At 42.6% G+C, this 15000-nt stretch overlaps 2 protein-coding genes across 5 annotated transcripts in view; one reads left to right on the plus strand and one right to left on the minus strand.

Moving 5' to 3' along the window:
• LOC133553184 (zinc finger protein OZF-like) overlaps nt 1–15000 on the minus strand; it is an 839429-nt gene that overhangs the window by 684870 nt on the left and 139559 nt on the right. The window lies entirely within an intron of this gene.
• The window catches only part of LOC133552255 (zinc finger protein OZF-like), a 35007-nt gene that overhangs the window by 2487 nt on the left and 17520 nt on the right, over nt 1–15000 (plus strand). For 2 of the 4 annotated variants that reach the window (XM_061899575.1, XM_061899529.1), the window contains one exon: nt 6923–9489. The exons of the other annotated variants lie outside the window; for them this stretch is intronic. In XM_061899575.1, the coding sequence (XP_061755559.1) occupies nt 6923–8223 (1301 nt within the window). In that variant the 3' untranslated portion in view covers nt 8224–9489. Of the gene's footprint in view, nt 1–6922; nt 9490–15000 lie in introns of those variants that run through there. 4 annotated transcript variants of the gene reach the window in all.

Below are 15000 nucleotides of genomic sequence, written 5' to 3' on the forward strand. Positions count from 1 at the left end.
GGAGCAAGGGTGAAGTGTCTTGCTCAGGACACAACGGACGTGACGAGGTTGGTACTAGGTGGGAATTGAACCAGGGACCCTTGGATTGCGCACAGCCACTAAAGATTTCTACACATAGAAGTAATCATCAACTTAAAGTGCCCTCTCTGGGGATTGTAATAGAGATCCATCTGGATTCGTCAACTTCATTCTAAACATTTCTTCACAAAAAAAGAAAGCTTTAAAGGCCTACTGAAATGAGATTGTCTTATTTAAACGGTGATAGCAGGTCCATTCTATGTGTCATACTTGATCGTTTCGCCATATTGCCATATTTTTGCTGAAAGGATTTAGTAGAGAACATCCACGATAAAGTTCGCAACATTTGGTCGCTAATAAAAAAGCCTTGTGGGCGTGACATCACAGGTTGTAGGTCTCCTCACATTCTTTATAATCATAGCCTCAACCAGCAAGAGCTATTCGGACCGAGAAAACGACAATTTTCCCATTAATTTGAGCGAGGATGAAAGATTTGTGGATGAGGATTTGATACCGAAAGCCTAGAAAAGAAGTGGAGTGAATTATATTTATATAGCGCTTTTCTCTAGTGACTCAAAGCACTTTACATAGTGACACCCAATATCTAAGTTACGTATAAACCAGTGTGGGTGGCACTGGGAGCAGGTGGGTAAAGTGTCTTGCCCAAGGACACAACGGCAGTGACTAGGATGGCGGAAGCGGGAATCGAACCTGCATCCCTCAGGTTGCTGGCACGGCCACTCTACCAACTGAGCTATAACGAAAAAAAAGTTTGAAAAAAAAAGGCGATTGCATTGAGAGCGATTCAGATGTTTTTAGACACATTTACTAGGGACGGCGTGACGCAGTGGGGAGAGTGGCCGTGCGCAACCCGAGCGTCCCTGGTTCAATTCCCACCTAGTACCAACCTCGTCACGTCCGTTGTGTCCTGAGCAAGACACTTCACCCTTGCTCCTGATGGGTGCTGGTTGGCGCCTTGCATGGCAGCTCCCTCCATCAGTGTGTGAATGTGTGTGTGAATGGGTAAATGTGGAAGTAGTGTCAAAGTGCTTTGAGTACCTTGAAGGTAGAAAAGCGCTATACAAGTACAACCCATTTATCATTTATTTAATTCTGGGAAATCCCTTATCTTTCTATTGTGTTGCTAGTGTTTTAGTGAGTTAAATAGTACCTGATAGTCGGAGGGGTGTGGCCACGGGTGTGTTGACGCCAGTCTCTGAGAGAAGTCACGGCAGCTGCATGGACGTCGCAAGCTCCGCAGATCTCCGGTAAGAGGCGACTTTTTACCCCAATTTTCTCAAGTGGTCCGGAACCATGTTCGCTTGACCGCTCTGATCCATAGTAAAGCTTCACCTCCGGGAATTTTAAACAAGGAAACACCGTGTGTTTGTGTGTCTAAAGGCTAAAAGCTTCCCACCTCCATTATTAATCGAACAAATTGCAAAAGATTCAGCAACACAGATGTTCAAAATGCTTGTCCAGGGTGTACCCCGCCTTCCCCTCGATTGTAGCTGAGATAGGCGCCAGCGCCCCTCCCCTCCAACCTGAGACGGCACACGTCATCATTCCGCGACGTTTTCAACAAGAAACTCTGCGGGAAATTAAAAATTGCAATTTAGTAAACTAAAGCGGCCGTATTGGCATGTGTTGCAATGTTAATATTTCATCATTGATATATAAACTATCAGACTGCGTGGTCGCTAGTAGTGGCTTTCAGTAGGCCTTTAACATCAATATTTATGGAACATGTCCACAATAAAATCTATCTGTCAACACTGAATATTGCATTGTTGCATTTTTTTTCACAGTTTATGAACTTACATTCATATTTTGTTGAAGTCCATCCATCCATCCATCCATTTTCTACCGCTTATTCCCTTTTGGGGTCGCGGGGGGCGCTGGCGCCTATCTCAGCTACAGTCGGGCAGAAGGCGGGGTACACCCGGGACAAGTCGCCACCTCATCACAGGGCCAACACAGATAGACAGACAACATTCACACTCACATTCACACACTAGGGACCATTTAGTGTTGCCAATCAACCTATCCCCAGGTGCATGTCTTTGGAAGTGGGAGGGGCCTATCCCCAGGTGCATGTCTTTGGAAGTGGGAGGAAGCCGGAGTACCCGGAGGGAACCCACGCATTCACGGGGAGAACATGCAAACTCCACACAGAAAGATCCCGAGCCTGGATTTGAACCCAGGACTGCAGGACCTTCGTATTGTGAGGCAGACGCACTAACCCCTCTTCCACCGTGAAGCCGTTTGTTGAAGTATTATTAAAAAAATATATTTATAAAGGATTTATGAATTGTTGCTATTTTTAGAATATTAAAAAAAAAAAATCTCACGTACCCCTTGGCATACCTTCAAGTACCCCCATTTGAGAACCACTGGATTAGGGGGTACTTTAATTAAAAAAATGTTTACAGGGGTTACATCACTGAAAGAAGGTTGAGAACCACTGGTCTAAGTCATCCTCCATCTTGTAAACACTGTAGCAGCTGATGAAACATCTAAATGATGTTGTTGTGCCAGGATTTGATTTTGAGCATTTTTGAATTGTATTTCCTAGTTCTTAAGGTTGAGTTAGAGCTGGACAATTAATGTCCATCCATCTTCTTCCGCTTATCCGTGGTCTGGTCGCGGGGGCAACAGCCTAAGCAGGGAAGCCCAGACTTTCTCTCCCCAGCCACTTCGTCTAGCTCTTCCCGGGGGATCCCGAGGCGTTCCCAGGCCAGCCGGGAGACATAGTCTTCCCAACATGTCCTGAGTCTTCCCCTTGACCTCTTACCAGTCGGACATGCCCTAAACACCTCCCTATGGAGGTGTTCGAGTGGGATCCTGACCAGATGCCTGAAGCACCTCATCTGGCTCCTCTCCATGTGGAGGAGCAGCGGCTTTACTTTGAGTTCCTCCCGGATGGCAGAGCTTCTCACCCTATCTCTAAGGGAGAGACCCGCCACACGGCGGAGGAAACTCATTTGGGCCGCTTGTACCCGTGATCTTATCCTTTCGGTCATGACCCAAAGCTCATGACCATAGGTGAGGATGGGAATGTAGATCAACCGGTAAATTGAGAGCTTTGCCTTCCGGCTCAGCTCCTTCTTCACCACAACGGATCGATAGAGCGTCCGCATTACTGAAGACGCCGCACCGATCCGTCTGTCGATCTCACGATCCACTCTTCCCTCACTCGTGAACAAGACTCTGAGGTACTTGAACTCCTTCACTTGGGGCAAGATCTCCTCCCCAACCCGGAGATGGCACTCCACCCTTTTCCGGGCGAGAACCATGGACTCGGACTTGGAGGTGCTGATTCTCATTCCGGTCGCTTCACACTCTGCTGCGAACCGATCCAGTGAGAGCTGAAGATTCTGGCCAGATGAAGCCAACAGGACCACATCATCTGCAAAAAACAGAAACCTAATCCTGCAGCCACCAAACCGGATCCCCTCAACGCCTTGACTGCGCCTAGAAATTCTGTCCATAAAAGTTCTGAACAGAATGGGTGACAAAGGACAGCCTTGGCGGAGTCCAACCCTCACTGGAAACGTGTCCGACTTACTGCCAGCAATGCGGACCAAGCTCTGGCACTGATCATACAGGGAGCGGACCGCCACAATCAGACAGTCCGATACCCCATACTCTCTGAAAACTCCCCACGGTCGAATACCTTCTCCAAGTCCACAAAGCACATGTAGACTGGTTAGGCAAACTCCCATGCACCCTCAAGAACCCTGCCGAGAGTATAGACCTGGTCCACAGTTCCACGACCAGAACGAAAACCACACTGTTCCTCCTGAATCCGAGGTTCGACTATCCGGTAGGGGTGTAACGGGACGTGTATTTGTATTGAACCGTTTCGGTACGGGGGTTTCGGTTCGGTGCGAGTGTCTAAGCTAAAGTCTTAACAAGCTGCCTCTGTCTCAGCACCCAGCATTGTCCCACCCACACAACCATCTGATTGGTTACATATCCAGCGGTAACAGCCAATCAGCAGAGCGTATTCAGAGCGCATGTAGTAAATGCTTCAGCGTCGAGCAGATAGGTGTTTAGCAGGTGAGCATAAGGCAGCGTACTCTCCCCAAATGATAATAAACACCTCCCAGTCAACTACTAGTAACATCACTACGAGCTCGTTGACCTTCTAGAAACTTAAACTGCAGCTCAGCTCGCTCGCAGTTTTGGCTTGAGGTGAAGGCTAGTTAGCTTTTAGCGTAACGTTAGCTCATTTTGCGTTGTGTGTGTGTGTGTGTGTGTGTGTGTGTGTGTGTGTGTGTGTGTGTGTGTGTGTGTACGTGTTACGGACAGAAAAGCTTTGAATGGCAGGTTCCCTGCTATCACATGTTGATAAAAATATAACATCTACATAATAAAAGTCAACTACAGGCTTCCCAAATGCTGTAATAATAAATAAATGATTTAAATGATTGCACTTTTTAGATGTAGAGGAAAAGTTTTGTCATTTTAGTTAATCTGAGCAACAATTTGAGGCATTTTAATGTTAATTAATGTGGGCAGAATTATTATAGTGTTCCCAGTGTTAAAAGGATAAAGCCATTGTTTACACATTAGGTAAATAAATAACCAAAAAATTTATATTTTGTTGTTTTCTTACTGTACCGAAAATGAATCGAACTGTGACCTCTAAACTGAGGTACGTAACAAACCAAAATATTTGTGTACCGTTACACCCATACTATCCGGCGTAGCCTCCTCTCCAGTACACCGGAATACACCTTACTGGGAAGGTTGAGGAGTGTGTGATCCCACGATAGTTGGAACACACCCTTCTTCTTCTTCTTAAAGGTGAACATTATCACAATTTCAAAAGGGTTAAAAACAATAAAAATCAGTTCCCAGTGGCTTGTTGTATTTTCTGATTTTGTTTTCAAAATTTTACCGGTCCCGGAATATCCCTAAAGAAAGCTTTAAAGTGCTTGATTTTCGCTAATTCGCGATGCCACTACCCATTTCCCTGTGACGTCACACAGTGCTGCCAATGTAAACAAACAATGGGAATACCACAGCAAGATATAGTGAAGTTAGCTCGGATTCAGACTCGGATTTCAGCGGCTTAAGCGATGAAAATATTGAAGAAGAAATTGAAGCTATTGAGCGAATAGCTATTGACGCTATTCATAGCCATAGCATGGCCGAATAGCTGCGTTAGCATCGCCGGTAAAATGTGCGGACCAAACGATCAGGACTTTCGCATCTTTTGACACTGGAGCAACTTAAATCCGTCGATTGGTAAGTGATTTTTTCGCATTAAATGTGGGTGGAAGGAAACGTAATATAGTTGCAAATGCATCTACAGGTTATCCATACATCTCTGTTCCATGTCTGCTTTAGCACCGCCGGTAAATAGCATGTTAGCATCGATTAGCTGGCAGTCAACATCAACAAAACTCACCTTTGTGATTCCGTTGACTATCGTTGCAAATGCATCTGCAGGTTATCCATACATCTCTGTGCCATGTCTGCCTTAGCATCGATGGTCAAATGTGGAGACACTCTGGCACATTCAATGGGGGTCTGGCGGCAGACACTTTGGCATCTTGGGGCCAGTGGTGCACCTTGAATCCCTCCCTGTTAGTGTTGTTACACCCTCCGACAACACACCGTCGAGGCATGATGTCTCCAAGGTTCCAAAAAATAGTCAAAAAAACGGAAAATAACAGAGCTGAGACCCGGTGTTTGCAATGTGTTGAAAATGAAAATGGTGGGTGTGTTACCTCGGCGACGTCACATTCTGACGTCATCGCCTCCAGCGCGATTAACAGAAAGGCGTTTAATTCGCCAAAATTCACCCATTTAGAGTTCGGAAATCGGTTAAAAAAATAGATGGTCTTTTTTCTGCACCATCAAGGTATATATTGACGCTTACATAGGTCTGCTGATAATGTTCCCCTTTAACGCCTCAGCAACCTCAGCCCCAGAAATAAGAGAGCCCACCACAGATTTCCCAGGCACTGCTTCCTCATAGGAAGACCTGTTGGTGGGATTGAGGAGGTCTTCGAAGTATTCCCTCCACCGATCCACAACATCCGCAGTCGAGGTCAGCAGAACACCATCCTCATTTACCTCACATTTTACAATTTTCCATATTACATATAGTCTACTAGAATCATGGATTAGATTAGAATAGAACATTAAGTTTTACTGACATTATATTGAATTATTCATGATTTATGGTTGCCACTCCTGGTCTGTGCTTTAAGATAATTACAATTATTAATGAAGTACTAAAAACAAAACTATGGATAAATGCACACAGATAAGCCATGTAGCAGATAAAACACATTTATTAAAGACAAAACATAAATTGCAGGAATTTGTTACAAAATGCAGTCATTTGACTTGCATTAGTTGACTGCTAATTGGGCAGTTTTAACTGTGCTAATATTTGGCATCAAGTTCTACGTATCTACATGTGCACAGCAGGGGAGCTGGTTAACTTCTGAGAGTAGTATGTGTGTTTGTGACAATGTCAACCTGTTTTCTGAGTGACGTCAGTGAGTGAGCGGGCGAGTGAAGAGAGGTAGTGGTAGCATGTGCAGGAGTGTTAATAGCATGGTGGATGTCCAGTTGTGTTCTGTGGAAATAATAAATAAAGTGATCAAGTTGTAAATAATCGACAGCTTCGTCCTTCCGACCAAAGAGCGGAGCTTTATGGACCCAGTGTTACCCCCGACAAAACATGGGCCCTGGAGGTAGTCACCGCCGCTTAGCCGCATTCAGATGAAAGAACGGTACCGGTACTTTTCAAAGGTGGTATAGTACTGATTTTAATGATTAGTACCACAATACTTTATTAGTAGCAGTATACTGTACAACCCTACTACACACACATACAGTACATAGAAGAAAGTGTGTTTTTGTTGTTTGTGTCTTGCAGACATCCAGCAGCTGATGGGTAATCCAGAAGAAGTTTCCCCTCAGTCAGGGGGGACCTCCACTTTGAAGCAGGAGACTCCACAACCACCCTGCGTTAAAAAGGAAGAGGAGGAACTCTGCATCACTCAGGAAGAAGATTTTCTTGGATTGCAGGAAGCTGATCTCACCAAGTTGCCACTGACTGTTGTCTCTGTGAAGACTGAAGATGATGAAGAGAAACCACAAGTAGACAACCTCTTAGCTCCACTATCAGATAGTGAGGCTGAAGACGAGGTTGAAGTCACTTTGAGCAGCGATACAGACTGTGAAGGTGATATGAGGACTCACACTGACAACAAACACTCTGAATGCTCTTCGAAAAAGAGAGGTAATACATGTCTGAGCTGCTCGGTTTGTGCTAAAAGTTTTACTACAAAGTGCCTTTTGACTCGACACATGAGAACACACACAGGTGAAAAACCATTCTGTTGTTCAGTTTGTGGCAAAAGCTTTTCTCGAAATTGCATTTTGACTGAACACATGAAAACACACACAGGAGAAAAACCATATAAGTGTTCAGTTTGTGGCAGAAGCTTTTGTCTAAAAAGCAATTTGACTAAACACATAAGAACACACAGAGGTGAAAAAACATTTAAGTGTTCAGTTTGTGGCAAAAGCTTTGCTCAAAATAGCTCTTTGACTCGACATTTGAGAACACACACAGGAGAAAAGCCATGTAGTTGTTCAGTTTGTGGCAAAAGCTTTTTTCAAAATAGCTATTTGATTAAACACATGAGAACACACACAGGTGAAAAACCATTTAATTGTTCAGTTTGTGGCAAAAGCTTTTCTCAAAATAGCAATTTGATTCAACACATGAGATCACACACAGGAGAAAAAACATGTAATTGTTCAGTTTGTGGCAAAAGCTTTTCTCGAAATGGATCTTTGACTGAACACATGAGAACACACACAGGAGAAAAACCATTTAATTGTTTAATTTGTTGCAAAGGCTTTTCTGTTAAGAGTAATTTAACTGAACACATGAGAACACACACAGGTGAAAAACCATTTGATTGTTCAGTTTGTGGCAAAAGCTTTTCTGGCAAGAGCAAATTGACTCAACACATGAGAACACACACTGGACTAAAACCACTTGATTGTTCAGTTTGTGGAACAAACTTTTCTCATGAAGGCTCTTTGTGGCGACACATGAGATCACACTCTGGAGAAAAACCATTTAGTTGTTCAGTGTGCTGTAAAAGGTTCCCACATAATACAGACGCAGTAAAACACATGAGGACACATAAAGGGAAAAAATAGCCAATTAGCTGTTTAGTTTGTGGTATGTTGCTCATATGTGGCGACATCCACCCTACCCAGGACCTCCTCACTGCTTCTGAGGTATTCATACAAACTTGGATTATTTGCAGCATAATTTTATCCACTCATGACCTCATGTCTTCTCTGTGTCTGAAACCTTCCTGAACAGTAAGATAGATGATGCTTCAAGTGCTTGGTTACTCCTTCTTCAGTCCAGGGACCTGGGGCCTCATGTGTCAAGTTTGTGCACGCTCAAAAACCTGCACTACACCCTTTTTCACTGCAAAGTTAAGATGTATCAAAACTGCCATTTACGCATAACTGATGCTGGTTAACTGTTTGCATAAAAAAAAACTGCCAAAGTTTACTCCTCAGACTGATTGATGTGCAAATCAGAGACATATGAACAATTAACACCCACAACCCAACCCCCACCTCCCTCGACATTCGGGCATAACAGGTTCAATCCGGCCCGCGAGATGAGATTGTGAAGTTTAAAAGTCAGCTCTATTTTTTAATGAAAGAAACTGCTGTTCTTATTGTGTCCTCTGGATGTTGCATTAACAAATCTGTTAGGCAAGCAAATAGCATAGCAAGTATACCAAGCAAGAGGTACACAGTAAAGCGGGGCTGTGACTCCTCCCCCTCCAGCCAACGTAAAAGAGGAGTAAAATAATCAATCAGTAACCCCACTTCAAATGCAGCATGAGACACTGCACACTGATATAGTTCTGTGAAAATGATTGTCTTCTGTGCAAATGTAAAGAAAGTGAACAGTGTGTGATTTACTGCAATACTGTCAGTCTTTCAACTTTTTATTTGGGCTTTGTTGAAATTGTTCACACATTGCACTGCTTTTATTTTTCTATCAATACACATTATGTCTAGAAGACAGGAAGTAACTCAACACTCTTGAATAGTTTCTACCTCAGTGTGTATGGTTTGTTGAGTTAGCACAGGATTAATATGTGGAAATGGCAAATGAGGTAGTTGACACATAGAATAGTTTTTATTCATACTTTATTTTGTTTTTTGTCCAATCCTAGATCAATTGTGACTTCAAGTTTAATTGCTTTGTAGAAACACTGAGATTAAGTCTAAGTTCATTGTGTTCTTCAAGGTGTTTTTGAAAATGGACCATTTTTTCCCCTCTAAATTTTGTAACCAACTTGAAGTGTTTTGTCAAGAGTATTATTTGTGATGTGTTCATATCCGAATGGATTTGTTCTATTTTGGGCCAAAGTTAAATAAAGAAAACAATCTGAAGTTGTCGTATGTTTAAGTGATCATGCCATGATTTTCCCCGTCCCGCCCACGTGGAAACAGATTTTCCTCCATGCGGCCCCTGAGCTAAAATGAGTTTGACAGCCCTGCTGTAATCAGACTCATGTGAGCAGGTTACTGTATAAACACATTTTGTTATAAGTTATAAAAATGTGTTCAGTTCTCAGAGACACATCAATGTCAGGCTGACAATCGCTCTTCCGCTTCCTCCGAACACGAGAACAAAGCAGCTCCTCCTGACTTGTGATTGGTCAGACCGTGCCTGTTGCGATCCGTGACTCGGATCTTCACATATTATTGTTTATTTTTCCATCTTTCTTCTCATTCTCCGTTTGATCCGTTTATTTCCCGTTAAGTCCATCGCCATGGTTACTTATTAGTTTCAGCTGTTACTCCCGGTTCCTGCACACCTGTTCTCTGCTAATCACCTTCCCTTTATAAGCCAGCCTCTTCTGTTTATTCTTTCTGGGACTCTAGTTTGTTTTCACACAACGGAACGTCTGCTTTGCACTTTTGCTCACGTGCAATTCCTGTAGTATTCACGCGAGCTCTCACGCTGCGCAATTTTATTTATATTTAGGTCTCATGCTAAATGTTTTGTTTTCCCCTTTTTGTGCCTATGTGCCAGTTTAATTTACTATTTGTTTATCCTAGCTCTCATGCTAGCATCTTTTGTTTGCCTTTCCTTAGCTCCAGTATTTTTGTTTTCTAGCACCTTTTGTTATTCAAATAAATAGTTAAACCTTACCTTTGCTGTGTTCTATTTCGACGCATCCTCGAGGAAATCGATGCCGAACAGACGTAACAGTGCCGATCTTAATCACATGGCTAATTGCAATATAACACATTGTGATGTAACACAATTGAATATTTTATATGCTCAGACAGTAATGTGTTTATATATCTCTAGATCAGGGGTCACCAACCTTTTTGGAACCAAGAGCTACTTCTTGAGTACTGATTAATGGGAAGGGCTACCAGTTTGATACACACTTAAAGGCCTACTGAAAGCCACTACTAGCGACCACGCAGTCTGATAGTTTATATATCAATGATGAAATATTAACATTGCAACACATGCCAATACGGCCTTTTTAGTTTACTAAATTGCAATTTAAAATTTCCCGGGAGTTTCATCCTGGAAACGTCGTGTAATGATGACGTGTACGCAAGACGTCACGGGTTTTTAGGAAGTATGAGCGCTGCGCACACACACAGCTAAAAGTCGTCTGCTTTAACGGCATAATTACACAGTATTTTGGACATCTGTGTTGCTGAATCTTTTGCAATGTGTTCAATTAATATTGGAGAAGTCACAGTAGAAAGATGGAGTTGGGAAGCTTTAGCCTTTAGCCACACAAACACACGGTGATTCCTTGTTTAAAATTCCTGGAGGTGAAACTTTCCTATGGATCAGAGCGGGGTCAAGAGAACATGGATCCGGACCAAATGTCAACCAGCAGGTTTCGGTGAGAAAATTGTGGTTAAAAAGTCGCTTCTTACTGGGGATCAGATGAGCTTGTGTCGTCCATACAGCTGCCGTCGACTCCCCTGAGACATTGGCGTCAACACACCCGGGGAGACACCCTTCCGACTATCAGGTACTATTTAACTCACTAAAACTCTAGCAACACAATAGAAAGTTAAGGGTTTTCCCAGAATTAACCTAGTAAATGTGTCTAAAAACATCGGAATCTGTCCCAATGCAATCGCGTTTTAATTTTTTTTTTGTAACTTTTTTTTTCTAGTCCGTCGCTATTAATATCCTCAAACACGAATCTTTCATCCTCGCTCAAATTAATGGGGAAATTGTCGTTTTCTCGGTCCGAATAGCACTTTTTGTTGGAGGCTCCCATTAAAATCAATGTGAATATGTGAGGAGCCATCAACATGTGACGTCATCGTCTGCTACTTCCGGTAGAGGCAGGGCTTTTCTCTTAGCACCGACAGTTGCGAACTTTATCGTGGATGTTCTCTACTAAATCCTTTCAGCAAAAATATGGCAATATCGCGAAATGATCAAGTATGACACATAGAATGGACCTGCTATCCCCGTTTAAATAAGAAAATCTCATTTCAGTAGGCCTTTAAATAAATTGCCAGAAATAGCCAATTTGCTCAATTTACCTTTAGTAAATAAATTTATATGTATATATAAAAATGGGTATTTCTATCCGTCATTCCGTCGTACATTTTTTTTCCTTTTACAGAAGGTTTTTTTGTAGAGAATAAATGATGAAAAAAAACACTTAATTGAACATTTTAAAAGAGGACAAAACATGAAAAAAATGACAATTTAATTTTGAAACATAGTTTATCTTCAATTTCAACTCTTGAAAATTCAACCGAAAAAAACAAAGAAAAAAATAGCTAATTCGAATCTTTTTTTGAAAAAATGTAAAAAAGAATTCATGGAACATCTTTGGTAATTTTTCCTGATTAAGATTAATTTTAGAATTTTGATGACATGTTTTAAATAGGTTAAAATCCAATCTGAACTTTGTTAGAATATATAACAAATTGGACCAGGCTATATTTCTATCCATTCATCCATCCATTTCCTACCGCGTATTCCCTTTGAGGTCGAGCGGGGCACTGGTGCTTATCCAAGCTACAATTGGGTGGAAGGCGGCGTACACCCTGGACAAGTCACCACCTCATCACAGGGCCAACACAGATAGACAGACAACATTCACACACTAGGGCCAACTTAGTGTTGCCAATCAACCTATCCCCAGGTGCATGTCTTTGGAGGTGGGAGGGGCCTATCCCTAGGTGCATGTCTTTGGAGGTGGGAGGGGCCTATCCCCAGGTGCATGTCTTTGGAGGTGGGAGGGGCCTATCCCCAGGTGCATGTCTTTGGAGGTGGGAGGAAGCCAGAGTATCCGGAGGGAACCCACAAATTCATGGGGAGAACATGCAAACTCCACACAGAAAGAGCCCAAGCCCGGGATTGAACCCTGACTACTCAGGACCTTCGTATTGTAAGGCAGACGCACTAACCCCTCTGCCACCGTGAAGCCCTATATTTCTAACAAAGACAAATCATTATTTCTTCTAGATTTTCCGGAACAAAAATTTTAAAAGAAATTCAAAAGACTTTGAAATTGGATTTGATTTTGATCCTACACATTTTCTAGATTTGCCAGAATAATGTTTTTGAATTTTAATCATGATAAGTTTGAAGAAATATTTCACAAATATTCCTCGTAGAAAAAACAGAAGCTAAAATCCATCCATCCACCCATTTTCTACCGCTTATTCCCTTTCGGGGTCGCGGGGCGCGCTGGCGCCTATCTCAGCTACAATCAGGCGGAAGGCAGGGTACACCCTGGACAAGTCGCCACCTCATCGCAGGGCCAACACAGATAGACAGACAACATTCACACTCACATTCATACACTAGAACGAATAATTAAATTAAAATGTATTTATTATTCTTTACAATAATGAAAAAAAAAATTTGAACATTCATTTAAATTGTCAGGAAAGAAGAGGAAGGAATTTAAAAGGTAAAAAGGTACATGTGTTTAAAAATCCTAAAATCATTTTTAAGGTTGTATTTTTTCTCTAAAATTGTCTTTCTGAGAGCTTTAAGAAGCAAAGTAAAAAAAATAAGTGAATTTATTTAAACATGTGAAGACCATCCATCCATCCATTTTCTACCGCTTATTCCCTTTTTGGGTCGCGGGGGGCACTGGCGCCTATCTCAGCTACAATCGGGCGGAAGGCGGGGTACACCCTGGACAAGTCACCACCTCATCGCAGGGCCAACACAGATAGACAGACAACATTCACACTCACATTCACACACTAGGGACCATTTAGTGTTGCCAATCAACCTATCCCCAGGTGCATGTCTTTGGAGGTGGGAGGGGCCTATCCCCAGGTGCATGTCTTTGGAGGTGGGAGGGGCCTATCCCCAGGTGCATGTCTTTGGAGGTGGGAGGAAGCCGGAGTACCCGGAGGGAACCCACGCATTCACGGGGAGAACATGCAAACTCCACACAGAAAGATCCCGAGCCTGGATTTGAACCCAGGACTGCAGGAACTTCGTATTGTGAGGCAGACGCACTAACCCCTCTGCCACCGTGAAGCCCATGTGAAGACCAAGTCTTTGAAATATTTTCTTGGATTTTCAAATTCTATTTGAGTTTTGTCTCTCTTAGAATTAAAAATGTCGATTAAAGCAAGACCAGCTTGCTAGTAAATACATACAATAAAAAAAAAATAGAGGCAGCTCACTGGTAAGTGCTGCTCTTTGAGCTATTTTTAGAACAGGCCAGCGGGCGACTCATCTGGTCCTTACGGGCGACCTGGTTTAGATTGTGTTATGATGTTTGTAATGGGGAAAGACGTTAATGTGTCTTGTTTTCATGTTTGCATTTAAGATAGTTGACATTTGTTAACTGGTGATTAGTGATGTTAAGTGCCTAAGATGGTAGTTATTGATTAGCAGTGCGATGAGGGCTTTCTGCAGGTGAGTGATTAGCACTACAGTTAGAGCCACCTATCGCCAGGTAGAAATGAGCAGTTTCACCAACATTTTGATGTGAAACCATATTACTAACTGTCTGCTGTTTTACAGGATTCATGGAAGTTTATTGTCATAGCAGCACACGATACACATGAGATGGCACACAATTTAGTAGCAGGTGAACAATAGGATTGGTCCTGGTGGAGATCTACACTCTTAGGGCTTTTCTTTACTCAGAGTCATGATTTAAATGGTAAATGGGTTGTACTTGTATAGCGCTTTTCTACCTTCAAGGTACTCAAAGCTCTTTGACACTATTTCCATTCACACACATGCAAGGCCCTAACCACGAACCATCAGGAGCAAGGGTGAAGTGTCTTGCTCAAGGACACAACAGGCGTGACGAGGTTAGTAGAAGGTGGGGATTGAACCAGGAAACCCTCAGGTTGCTGGCACGGCCACTCTCCCAACTGCGCCACACTGTCCCATTTAGAGTCATGATTGGACTTTCTAAAGGTTTTTAACTAAAACAACTAAGTGGGTTGAAAAATATTTGTGTGTTTCTTGTAGTGTTTAAAATATATGATTTTTTTCTTCAATGTTTGCCCTTTTTGTGGTTTGAACAACAGCCATCGAAAAAGTCTGTGCACGTGCTTGTATATTAATATATATTGTATTTATTTTCAAAGAGTAGTTGTCAATTATTTGATGATAGATACATTTGTCAACCATTGTTTTAAAACAGCCCTGCGATGAGGTGGCGACTTGTCCAGGGTGTACCCCGCCTTCCGCCCGATTGTAGCTGAGATAGGCGCCAGCGCCCCCCGCGACCCCACAAGGGAATAAGCGGTAGAAAATGGATGGATGGATGTTTTAAAACAAGATTAAATTACTTTTATTTTGGAAAAACCACCGTTGTGGAGTAGGAAAAGGAAGTTGCTGGCTTCTAGCGCATGCGCAAATGTACTTGAAGCCAAGCCGGAAGACGAGGACCGCACGCTATGTTTTTTTTTTTA

This window comes from Nerophis ophidion, linkage group LG01 (assembly GCF_033978795.1).
Source record: "Nerophis ophidion isolate RoL-2023_Sa linkage group LG01, RoL_Noph_v1.0, whole genome shotgun sequence".
Classification (NCBI taxonomy): domain Eukaryota; kingdom Metazoa; phylum Chordata; class Actinopteri; order Syngnathiformes; family Syngnathidae; genus Nerophis; species Nerophis ophidion.